At 33.0% G+C, this 13130-nt stretch overlaps 1 protein-coding gene across 3 annotated transcripts in view; it reads right to left on the reverse strand.

Moving 5' to 3' along the window:
- Window positions 1–13130, reverse strand: part of LOC119083356 — a 111118-nt gene that overhangs the window by 78553 nt on the left and 19435 nt on the right. For all 3 annotated transcript variants that reach the window (XM_037193098.1, XM_037193085.1, XM_037193092.1), the window contains exon 3: window positions 6317–6456. In XM_037193098.1, the coding sequence (XP_037048993.1) occupies window positions 6317–6418 (102 nt within the window). In that variant the 5' untranslated portion in view covers window positions 6419–6456. The remainder of the gene's footprint in view (window positions 1–6316; window positions 6457–13130) is intronic.

The following is a 13130-nucleotide window of genomic DNA, read 5'->3' on the forward strand; positions in this document are numbered from 1 at the left end:
AGAGATTTTGTTGTTTTATTTTTTTCTTTCTAAATTCAATATTTTAAGCACAAAAATTATTTCTATAATTTGGACCGTGAGAACTTATTTTTCTTTAAATTGAAACGACGCGATTCGAGGTAACTAAATTGAAATGAGATAAGTGAAAAGAGCCGGTTAGTTTTAGATTAAATACTTGATTTACGAAAAAAAAACCAAATTATTAAATGCAATAGTTATATTTGACGAATTTCGAAAATTAGACGGTTTTTTTTTTGTATAGACAATTGAATGCAATTAACTCAACTCAACGTAGAGCGACACTGAAATTGCTCAAGAAGATATGATAATGTAAGTATAATAAATATATTTTATGTAGATACCACTACTTCGAAAGCTTCTGAAAATCAGAAAATATACAATATTCTGCTAAGACTACTAATCTGCGATTTTCTTCAGCAAAAATTGCTTTTGCAAAACTTTGCTTATTCTGATTACTCTGCTAGATATAACGATGAAACATTGACGTTAGCCAAAAAGTATCTGCTGTCGACAAAGACGACAAGAATAATCGATGAGCTTCGGCTAGAGTTCTCTAATATAGCGAAATGTGTGATGAAAGTATTGTTATTGAAGTATCAAACATTAGAAGACACTCTGCATAAATGAAGTAAAAGATTTAATGATTTTGTTGCAATTTTATTGCAGCTTCTAAAAGTTTACGTGTTCACTACCTAGGTAAGAGGTAAAACTAATTTATACCCTCCTAAAATTCTAAATTAAAAAGATGAATTAAGAGTCGTCAATTTATAATTCGCGAAAGGATTAGAAATGGATCACTATCCAGATATCGCACGAATTGTCAACGGGAACATATAAATATAAACACAAAATAAAAATTTGAAAATACTGTGATTCATAGACTTAACATACATTACATAGACAAGCCTTTCAATAACAATTTCGTGATTTAATTTGCTTATGGTACTATTCATCAACCAAGGATATAAGTAGGTAGGTAGCAGAGTAAGCAAATTACACTACTTCACATATGTGACATAAGGTGTTTTTCACCAATCGGGAAACATTAGTCGTCTTGCGGGGAAGGAGGTCCAGAAAGGATGATGTTTCATTGGCCGATTTTTTTCTCCCATATCACAGTATGATTGAAAAACCAATTCTTAATTCATAATTATTTAAAATGCCATCGGCATTTTGTGCAACATCTTTATACATACTTTCTTCAGAAGCTGTATTGCATACATCAATTGTTTTGTGCAGCATACACCTATTTTATCATCGTGTATTGCAGGCAATTGAAAAGAAGTCTGTAAGAGTTTCCGTTTTTTGTCAAAAGAATTGAAGCAACACTGTGTGCACTATTGCATAAAATGTATTCAATGCAATGTAATGAACTAGAACGTTGAAGTAATAATTGATTATTGCGCAATGTATTGTGATCTTCCCGATAGTTTTTTTTAAGTGGCTCCTAGTGGCTCCAGATCACACACACACACACTCACATGCCGATACACGTACCTCCAAACCTCAACAATTATTTAAATTCGATGCTTCGCGTGAATCGAAAGATCCACTTAGAAACAGTAAATGAAACAGTAGAATGATCTGTAGTCTTATCATATCTTGATATTCAGATACCAGGATAATAGAAAAATACAATACGCAACACAACTAAATTTAAAATTTCACGTCAAGGTAGAGGCACTAGTGAATCGCTAGTAGTGATTCAACAAGTTGAATCATGTTAAAACCTTTTCTACACAAAATTTAATGCAGAAGATGTATCACACACAGTAACTAAACATAGACTTTACAAGTGTATTACAAAATACAGAAGTCCTGAGCTGATATTTTTCATTCATAGGGTATCAGATATTACAAGAGTCGTTACGAGCCATAAAGCACTGTGTAAATATACACGGTGTTCATGCCTGTTATTTACACCATTAACGATAGCGAAAGTTAAATAATACCTTTTTTTCTCTTTGCTCTCGTATTTCCATTTTGGCTGTAACAACAACTATTAGCATTCCTATAATAGCAGCTATTTTCGCTTCTTTTGGAATGTAGTTCCATATGGAAATTGCGGTCGATGAATATGTAACACTTGTAAAGTGCAATGATTAATGCTTTTTATTACGTTCCTTTAAGTTTGATACGATTAAATTGATTGTAATTTTCAAATAAAAAAATCAACTTTTTCAATAAAACTAAAATATTCGAAGCATTCAGTCGCAATGAATTTCTTTTATTTTTATTGAACTGCTGAAGTACCTCCGGCTTTGCTCGGGGCAAAAAAGTAACACTTATGACGAAATTTCAATAGGATATTGGATTCAGGATAGGAATTCCTACAGGAGGACAAAAAACAACAACAAACAAACGTCATAGATTAGAAACATCAACACAATTATGAGAGAGAAAAGGAATGATAGAGGCTTCACAGAAATTGCTGAAGGAGATGTCATAATGGGGGATTGAAGTTTTTATGAGTTATTTATAATCGACGATTTGGAGGCAGACTGTAGAACAGTTCTGCGTCGAATTGGTCAAAACTGCAATCCCCCATTAATCTTTATGCACAGTAGTGCGATCAAAGTAGTGCGTAATATATATTATGCACCTGTTGCCAAGATTGGTATTTTGACGTGTAGGACATTATTGCCCTAGCCGAAGGCGTGGGCCATAATGCCTACTCGTCAAAATAACAGTCTGGCAATAGGTGCATATCATATTTTATCTGTCGAGAACAGATATATCGAGATAAACAAAAACTCCCTAGAGGGATAAGCTCGAGATTATCGTTCTAGACAGATAAATGTATTTATAGGTATATATACTTTTGCGCCCTAGTGACGTTTGGAAAAATGAAGATCCCACTACTGTACATAAAATCTTGTTGTTACCTTGTGCCTAAACTAGAATTTTGCGCATAAGATGTGTTGTCAACCCGAGGCAAAGCCGATCTTCACATTTATTGCGTAAAATTTCCACTTACTCAGATGTTAGCAAAATAGCTATTTAAAAATGGTGATTGTTATTATAAAATCTCCGACTTTTTTCAGTGTATAAATCTTTTACTTCGTTAGTTAAAACACACAATTTGTTACATAAATAATTCAACGCCAATTGTTGTCGACAACAGATATAATTTTTTATGCAATAAATTCTACGTGGCTATCAATTCTATATGTCTGCCAATATGTCTGCCTAAATGTAGTGCACTAAATACTAAAACTCATTCATCGTATATTGGCTGACAGTAATTCGACATGCACTGAGCGTATAAAGAATACACTATATTGAAGGTATTTCGACGGTATTAAATCCGCTAAGTGACCACTCGCAATTCGCATATATGTATTTAGTATCTTTGGTTGTTCTGAAGCCGAATTCTGAAGCGTGCGTATATTTTCATTGTTGTGCGTGGTTTATAATAAGATCCAGGATCGGAATGTTATCTTTTATGCGTTGAGTTAATTTTTTTTTTGTTGTACCTAGGACCAAAAAAGTACGACTTTTTCTCCGACGGATATCAAATAGTATATTTCGTACTTAGGACTAAAAGTCTTTTTTAGCGTGTGAGAGGTTTCCAGACAGACCCGAAGGCGAGGTCTGGAATCGAATACGCTAAAAAAGACTTTTAGTCCGTGGTACGAATAATATTTTTCATACCTAGGACATATGACTTCGTCACACTTTTTCTCCGTTCGATATTTACCCTCTCACACGCTAAAAAAGACTTTCAGCAAACATATCGGTATAATAAAATCAAGTACACCATAGTCCATAGTCTATGTTTGTCATCGTTCTCCAGAACAGGTGATTAGTACGTTCAGAATCTCGTATAAGATGTTATCACAAATATTCGGATTTAGGCCTATTTTAGAAATAGTTTAAATTCATTGTTCACTCATAGTTACTTCTTTAAATTGATGCAACATCTATTTCCTGATTATGCAAATGAACGGAACATAATCTATGGTCAACGATTTCAATGAATTCGATAATGAATATGGTGCGGAATATTAAATTAAATTCACATTTCCATAGAGTTTATGTTAATGATTTTAGACGGACTGAATTCAGTTTGCATACCATTTTTGGCTTCAAATTATAGGTCGGCGTATTTCGGAACAGTCTGAAAAACGGTAATGATTCAGGTGAGAGGTGGATTTTCATTTAATAAATTGAATGATGCGTATTTTAGCCGATAGAAAGACTACTGATAAACGAGTGTTTATAATTCTGTTGGATGTAAATTAATTGTGCAGTTTGTAGTTTCTAAAATTCGATGTAGTTTAGTTGTCAATTGTCTCCAAAAAAAACATTGATACGACGCGGCATATACCAGATTTAGAAATGTTAGACATTGTCTAACCATCTGTTATTGACAACAATACCCGATGATAAAAATAAGTGACATGCGTTGGATAGATTTGTATTATATATCGGAATGTTTTAATGAAGTAAAAGATTTTGTACCGAACAAGTGAAGTAATAGATCGTAATATAATTGTTGCTTGTCGTGTCTTTTGATAAAGTTGGCATAAGAAGTCACGCGTCAATCTGACAAATTGTACATGGTTGTTGAGCTGAAACGTTTGTTAGAGGATGACTTCAAACAAACAGTACCAGGTCGTAAATAGAATGTAGATTAAATGTAGACCAAATAGTTATGGTAGCGTAGAAATGTGGGAAAGAGCATTTTATCTTCCGATTCGTCTAATCGAAATTTGAAACTACGTTCATCTTTTACGCGAAAGACTTTTTCGCTCAGACTTAACACTCTAAAGTGTTCATTTCACCTGTGATCCCACCTGATTTGTTGAAACTGTTGATCGTGTCGGTAACCGAATCTCTTCCAAACAGACCAACAATAAGAAATTGTTTTATATAAAGAGTGACTTCGCGCAACTGTTCGAAACACTTCAAGGTAGTGCCTTCTTAACGTGGTTAAAATAATCGATAAATCTTGGGCATGCATTTGTATTTTCTTAGCTTCAACTAATGTTTGGTAGAGGTAAAATATGTTTTGCCTTGTGGCTTTTAATGGTTAACCTCTCGTGAAGTTGTATGTGATATTATTATATTATGTGTATTACCAAGACATATCGTTTTGGTTTATATTCGATGTAAACTACAAAATTATTTTTTTTTGCATTTTCCCTGTGTGTTGTGTATTAAAGAAATGATAAAATCAATTTTTTTCTCAGATTTAATTTATATTTGAAATGGATATGATTATATTGTGTAGAGATTTAGATTTTATTGTTCGATTACAAAATCGAATGAAATGTTTCTGTGGCGCTGATGGGAAAATTATTTTTTTATGCTGGGATCATGCTTTGTTTATATATATTGACAATATAAAACCAAGATCAATGAAAAGGTGGATTCGTAGTTCGCAGTTTTTACTCTTTAGACCAAAAAATGTGAATACAATGCAAATTTGCATAAAAATAATTTGGAATTGTGACGATTTGAACAAGGCTTCATATTCATATTCTTCGAAATTTTCATTATAAGTTTTCTGATACGAGCGGTAAAGAGCTAGTGTCCTAACATTGTAGGTCATTTACATTTTTATCGACTGCTTCCCACACCCAGACTGGTGAATGTTATGAAATGTTCAACAGCATCCACGCCGACCCATCAGTCTAAGCTAATCAAAATTCCCCAAGATACACGTTGCAAGAGACATTTTCGTAAGTTGGTAATTAGAATTTTAAATTCGTGTGTTACTGCTTTGTAAAGATCGTAAACGTTCATTTAATTCTCAGTATTTACGAAGAAATATACCTGGCGTGTAGAATACCCTTTTAACCGTCAATCATGGTATGCTTTCCCAATAAACCGAAATACATTCCATTCAAATTGTCGCAAAGAATTTCTCAGAAATTACCACCACTCAAACAACAAACTATTTGTATACAACTTAATCACTCTACTGGCTCTTCGATTCAAATTTTGTGAATCATTTCCGAACAAAAAGCTTTTCTAAGTAGGTATTAAAGTGACCCGAAGAATTTCTCTCTGTAAATGGAAGCCCCATTCAATTATTAACGAATGACTCTATCATCGTTTATGGTCACTCTTAGCAAGCATGTGTGGCCAAAATATATTATCCCATCACATCAATCGTAAATAATTGTCTTTACTCTGATAATTGTCTTAGTGGTGTCCGCAAAGAAAGTGTTCTCACACCAGCACATTGTTCAAATTTGTCAGAATTTTCTACATTTTCGTCGAATGAACTGATTATAGAGCTTTTCAAAATGCAACCAATTTTATTAAAATATTAATGAAACCTTACCACATCTTTAGTTGGAGGCTCTAAATGAAGTCCCTTGTACGCATGTACAGCCAGAATGTTTGAATCTCCAACTGGAGATAGAAGCGACGTAACTTCTGCCATAGCTTATGTTTTGTGGAATTTTATTTAGGAGAACATCACTGCAAATACAAAATATTTTAATTAGACTTTTGTTAATATTCTTCTTTACTTAGTAGTTATGGAACTATAACTAGCATCGTTACAGACAGATGCAGTAGTTGTTTAAGGAAAAAAATTCTTAGAATATTTTGCAACAACCTTCGCAACTACTTCACCAAAAGGCTGATACCAGATTATGCTCAGAATTTTTCGTGCAAAGGAGGTGCAAACCGCCAGTTGGTGATTTACTTATTGCAACCTTCTTGAAAATTGATCGGTTTTGACTTCATCATAAACTTAGAAATTGTAATGTTTGTGTAAAAATTTAGTAGATTATACAATAATTCGATAAATGCTTCAACAACTTGAGCACATCGTATTATTAAAAAGATCGTCTATTGCGTAGTTCCGCACATGAATAATTTCAATTTCATCAAAAGATGTGTGAATATGTAATTAACGTCTATATAGAGAGAAGAAACATACGAATTATACTGGCCGCAATGTTGCATGCTGGCTTTTTTTACAAAAAAAAATAATCGAAAGTAATTGTATGTTCGTTTTCAATTACCGAGTGGTGTAGGTAGTTTGTAACTTAGGCTGTTGTTATAAGTGCTTTCGTTTTCTCAGCCTAGATTTAGGCGAATTTAAATTGTTACATCGCTGTAATATTGTTGTAATATGAGTTTATGCATCTACATTATTGTGTGAAGGTACGATAGTCTTTTCGGAAGAATCTCAAAATGTCTGACGCAATCAATGAATGAGTGAAGATCAAATTTACTATATTAAATTCGAAATATTGTTTATTTGAATTCTACAACCGGCTTAAAGAGTAGGGAAAATGAATTATTAAAACCATCTAAAGATTCGAATAGTAATGATAATGAAATAATCATTATCGAGCAGTTGTTATCGATAACGAGGCCTGGAATGAGATATAAACTATGTCTTGTGTTTTTGTTATTATAGCAAAACTGCCATTAAAAACGAATGAAGTAATAGATTATGGATCGAATCACCCGAAAGTATTTGATAAAGTGGTAGACTTGTCGTGATTATTAAATGCAATGAACAGGATATACAACGAGAAAACAAAGATATATGTAGTCATCGTACAAGTGTATAGAACTTTAAGTTTTTTATACAACGGGACCGAACAGCATTAAAAAGCCATCGACTCTTTGTCATGCCACACCACCACAAAGTACAGAAATATGTGCATAAAACATGTAAGTGATAAATGTGATATTAATTTATTGCAATTCGTCGTTTGCCAAATAATGAACGTGCAAATCAACGTAAAAGAGAAACAACGAAAAATTATACGGCAATGAACTCATTAAAAAGTCACAATGTATTTGGAAGGCATATGAAAGAAATTTTGGATATGAAAGAAAAAATCGTTTTCACCTTTAAATGTTTAATTCAATAAAATTTCAACTTTTACAATCGAAATGTTAAATTCGGTTAAAGATATCATTTTCAAATGTCATCTATGCTACCATCACGTCATAGCAATCGACCTATTCCATGAAATCGATAGGAATGTTCAACTTTGTAGAAGATCACTGTATTTTGAAACAAACATTGGTGAGGTTTTAAAAAAATTCAACGCACAAATATCATGCGAAACACTCGGCGAAATATCGTTCAGATAAAAGAACAATAAGTTCACATAGAACAATAAATGCACCGAACATTTCCGATTGTATTTTATTGCTCAGATAACGACTACACATGATGGATGGTTGACTCCTTAATAAATAAAGCGAGCAAGGCGTAAAATCGTATGACTTAAATAACGCCATAGTGCGTCCAATGTACGAGATGTAGGATTTGCCTTTCACACGTCAATCGGTGAAACGTTGAAAATCTACGCAGGGTTTCTGTAAAAATCTGGTAGCTTTGTTACTCTTGCAGAAATACCAGAATATACGACTTTCAAAGTATACCAGCCTTGAGTACTAAACCACCATCAATGCACCAACTATAGAATACTATTCCTGTATCGGTCTACCTATTTTACCGACCTAATGTTTTGCGGAATGACTCAGGCATACCAATTTTACCGATAATATGCACTCTCTCCACACCAAATTCCCAAAACAAGCGAAGCAAAATTGTATGAATATCGGACACGGCTAATTAAAAACACAGACGGATTTTTTTCGCCATTCATATCGTTTCCACACTTTAAAGTATAAAAACATTTTTCCAATAAAAAAAAAATTGGCAAAAAAATTCATATATGACGGTGTAGGCGGATATTGGATGGATTCAAGATTTTTTTTTCATCTCGCATAATAATGAAATTTGACTATACGAAAAATGTAGTTCTCTGTTTATTTTGTGCTTAGGTGTGCGAGCAATTCGAGACTATAATGTTCACTTGTAATTATAAGTTGTTTATAGTATTCATCACGCAGTTAGGTAGACATTCGACATTCATGTTCGTATCTGGTTTTGGACACATCCAAGAAAAGAGTAACAATGAGCAAAAAAATATCAATCCAATCATCTTCTAAATAGACTTCACTGTACATAAATGTCGCGCCAATGAGTATAATATTAATTTTGTTCAATAACGAGCGTGTTGGCTGACTTTTTGAATGTGTATTTGTTTAGTGTGAGCTTTGATTTTTTTTGAAATTATTTACTTTGTCTATAAATGAAGTTTTAGTTGATAATTGCTTCACATTGCTACACGAAAACTTATCGCGACCTTGATCACATCATATTATTGTTATTTTTATTATTATTGGACAATGTTTTTGACGTGTCAATAGAATGGGTTATTCTATTTTTAAGATCAATAAATCAAAATGGTTTGCTGCTCTCCACGAAGTCGCAATATATATTTAATACATAAAGAATGATTTAGCTGTTCGGATCAGTATAATTCTTTTTTCTTTGCATAATTTAATTTAAACACAATAGTTGTTTCGTATAATCAGTTGGTGGGTACTAATAAATTAATGTTGCTAGTCGACTTAAGAATCGATGTCGATTATGTCCTCGTCCGTCCAGTGGGGTCTTGGAATGTGGAAGTTATATGTAAATTAGTGTTTGGTACAGTAGGGTGATTGATGGCTCAGCGATCGAAACGAAAACGATTGAGAAAATTTCAGCCTCAGTTAGATTTAATAAAAAGTATTAAAAGAAAAGTTTTGTTTTATACATTCTGAGTTTGTCCATAGAAGAGCTCGAGATATATTTACTATAGTATTTCTAAACAATCCCGACGAAATGGGACCGACTTTCACCAGGGTTGATTTTTATATAAATGTGGAATTCATATTATGAAGAATTTTTCTTTTTTGTTTTTCCATTTTTATTCGATGCAACTCTTCATTTTCAGCAGAAATTTGTCTTAAAAGTCAATTCGCCAATTCGCCAAATTTTCAAATTTTTAAACAAACTCGCTCCGATATTATTGAGTTATAGCTCATTCGATTCGTCGTTCAATTCTAGCGAACACGTATTTGTCATTTTCGGTAAAATTTTTGTTTTATAATTTGTTGCGTACAAGTGAAGAATGCGTCACCTACAACGATATCAGTTGTTTTTGGAAGTATACGCAAGGACTAGCTAGCTTTTTACTCTTTTAAAGGTTTTTGACTGACCTATATCACGCCGTAAGTCAAATATTCGATATAAAGATGATCGCAAAACCTCGTCAATCTGTTAAATTCAAAATGTATGCAATTCTAGGGTGCCTCTATAAATGTTTTAATAAAGATAGATAAAAATCTATGAGAAAAATGTATGAAAATAGATATTTTTCGAAAGGAGTCCCTCTGAATAGATCGGTGATGGACTAGAATTGTCCCCAGACACTTCTAAAACTATTTTGGACGAGAATTTTGTTCAAATTTACTTTTTTATTCCAGCTGTACAGGTCAACTTTTTTTCAGTTAGTCCTCAATTCCTGCAACACAAAACTTCTGAGGTTATATTTTGATATGTGATGGTGGCTGAGGTCAGAATATGTAGGCGGCCCATCAGAACAATGATGTTACAGAGACCCAGCACTATTTGAAAGTTGACCATATTTTGACTGGTGGCTGGCCATGGGTGGTGATTGCGGACGTCAGAGTGGGCTCAAATTGTCGACGGCCGTGGATAGGCCAACAATCCCACAAAGTTTCAACTTTTTGGGTTGTTCCTTCCTTAAGGTATTGCTAAAAAAATGTTTCGACCACCCGCTGAAGATTTACCAAAGAAAAGTTACACACACGGAATTTTGAAAATCGACACATTATGTGTTTTGTGGTTTATTGATTTTTTGTGAATTTTGCATGCATTCTTATGAAGAAATCAAAAACTCAAGTAAAACACAGACACATAAAATGTATCGGTTTTCAAAATTCCGTGTGTGTAAGAAAAAGAACAAAGTGCCGTTTAAAACCATGTTTAAAAAAATGAAGTAATAGATTGGAAATTAACCTGTATTTTCACATTGGAGACAAGCTAAGGATACTTAGAACATATAAAGCAATAGATTCGATAGCATGCTGTTGACCTGCTTGCCGTTTGTAAAAAAAATTTGAGTGATGAAACCTTTTACACAGAAAAAATCACCTTATAATTACCTCCAGGTAATGTTTTTTCTCATACATAGATTGCATTTTGTGAAGAAGGTATACCAATTTTTATGTGAGAAAGCACATCACCGGGAGTTAAAATTTCTGCAACTCGTAATCTTCTGGATTCGTTTTTGCCAGTAGGAGCAGATTTATCTATCAGTTATGTATGAATACAAATTCTATCATCAATTTTACTTTAATTACTTACCTTATCAGACTGAGGGGATTATTTTCATAAAGTATGACAGTGCATAACATTTTTGCAAAATTTTCATACATTTTGTTTTTGTTGAAATGTTCAACGAAGTTTTACCGATTTACCGAAAAAAACCTAAACACAACTAATTTAACATACAAGTTCTCATAAAAAAGTTTTAGTTCAAACAATTTCTAAATTTTAAATTCTTTTACCTAAGCACACAGCACATAGCAGCACATAAAAGCTTAGAAATGCTCAGTTAGGTTTTTGAACTCAAACACAAAAAAAAGAAATCCTTGGAATTTCCTAAACTTTATTTTACATAATTTATTTCAGAGAACCAACTAATTCAATTTTAATATTTATTTTACCGTGCACTTTAGAGACATGCATGTAAATTTATTTCACTTTGAATTTAAAACAATTTCAATTTGAAGTTGACAGGTTTCGATTGAAAATGTTTTCGGTAACATAAGTGGGTGTAATGCATTCAAGATTAACAAAATGTACGTTACAGAGACCTTTAGGTTATATGAACTCTACAAATTTAACAGTGAGGTGATGTCCGATGGTTTTCCGATTGTGCAGCTGAAGAGGGCAGATTTATTTTAATATTTGATCACTGGATTTGAACATTGTTGTTACCGATAAATTTTTATAAATAAGAGTCCAATACTAATGTAGGACACAGTCTAAAGAGTATCATCTAGGACTGTGTTGTCGCTTTTTGTGAACCACTGCATGTGCAAAGTAGGAGTCATTTTAACTTTTCTGTGGCTTTTGTGGGATCAATCGTGTAGTGGCCTCGATATTGTCATTGTATGCAATAAATGGGTCGATATTTTCGAAAAATCTTGTTGAGAGTACCTTTTAGCTGCCATGATAAGCAAAAAAGGGAGTACAGGAGGTGGCTCCAATAATTTTAAATGTATCTTTAACGAAGGGCGAGACTGTGAATTCAATTGTCAAACGAAAGTATCGCAAAAAAAATTAAATTCTTGAAAATTCGAGAAAATTCACGAAAACATTACCTTTCATAAATAGGTTGTGTTGTGAAGGATGAAATTAATTGAGTAGTGGTGTCAACTGTTTGTGAACTGAGAGGCTTCCACTAACTAATTGGCATGATGCGTGTCGAGGTTATACTCATTTTGACTGCTTTAAAATGGAATTACAAAGCAAAAAATGTCAAAATGTAATAAAGACACCGAAATCTATTTTGGTATGTCAATTCTCAGCAGAACAGTTGCAGCAAAGCTATTCTATTGTCTGCAAATTTGAAAAAAATTCGTTGATTGACTTCGATTATAAACCAATAGTCGGTATGATTGTTCGCTTATTATAGAATACAACCAGATATTAACTACTGGTCGGTCCCAAGCAATATGCATTGTATTTAATTCGTCGATAAATATGGAATTTTAAATTGGTTTCATCAATATCGATAATACGACCTGGCTACAAAAAGCAATACGGCGAGAGCGCACAAAATGTACCATATTTTCGTTACCAATTTCAGGTGGTTTCCCGTAAAAATAATTATTATTTTGCTTTCTGCGTTTTAATGTTTTATAATCGTTTCACATTCAACAAACAAAACTTAACTCCTTATACGGTCAAAACGAGGACATGGTGTTGGCCATTTTTGGGATAATGGAAATCGAATTACACATTTTATTTTATACAGAAACTGGAGAGTAATAACCGATTTGTTGTCTCATATAATCTCAATATCAGACTTTATATAATTTCATCAAAATATATATGTACAGGCGATAAGTTTGTAGATCATGGTCGTCCTACAACAGCTTTTTATATATAGTGTAAGCATTTTTATGCCATACAGCCATTGATGATTCAGCTTTTCTGTTGAACAAAATTCACATTTTCTATACAAATACAATGA

This window comes from Bradysia coprophila, chromosome X (assembly GCF_014529535.1).
Source record: "Bradysia coprophila strain Holo2 chromosome X, BU_Bcop_v1, whole genome shotgun sequence".
Taxonomy (NCBI): domain Eukaryota; kingdom Metazoa; phylum Arthropoda; class Insecta; order Diptera; family Sciaridae; genus Bradysia; species Bradysia coprophila.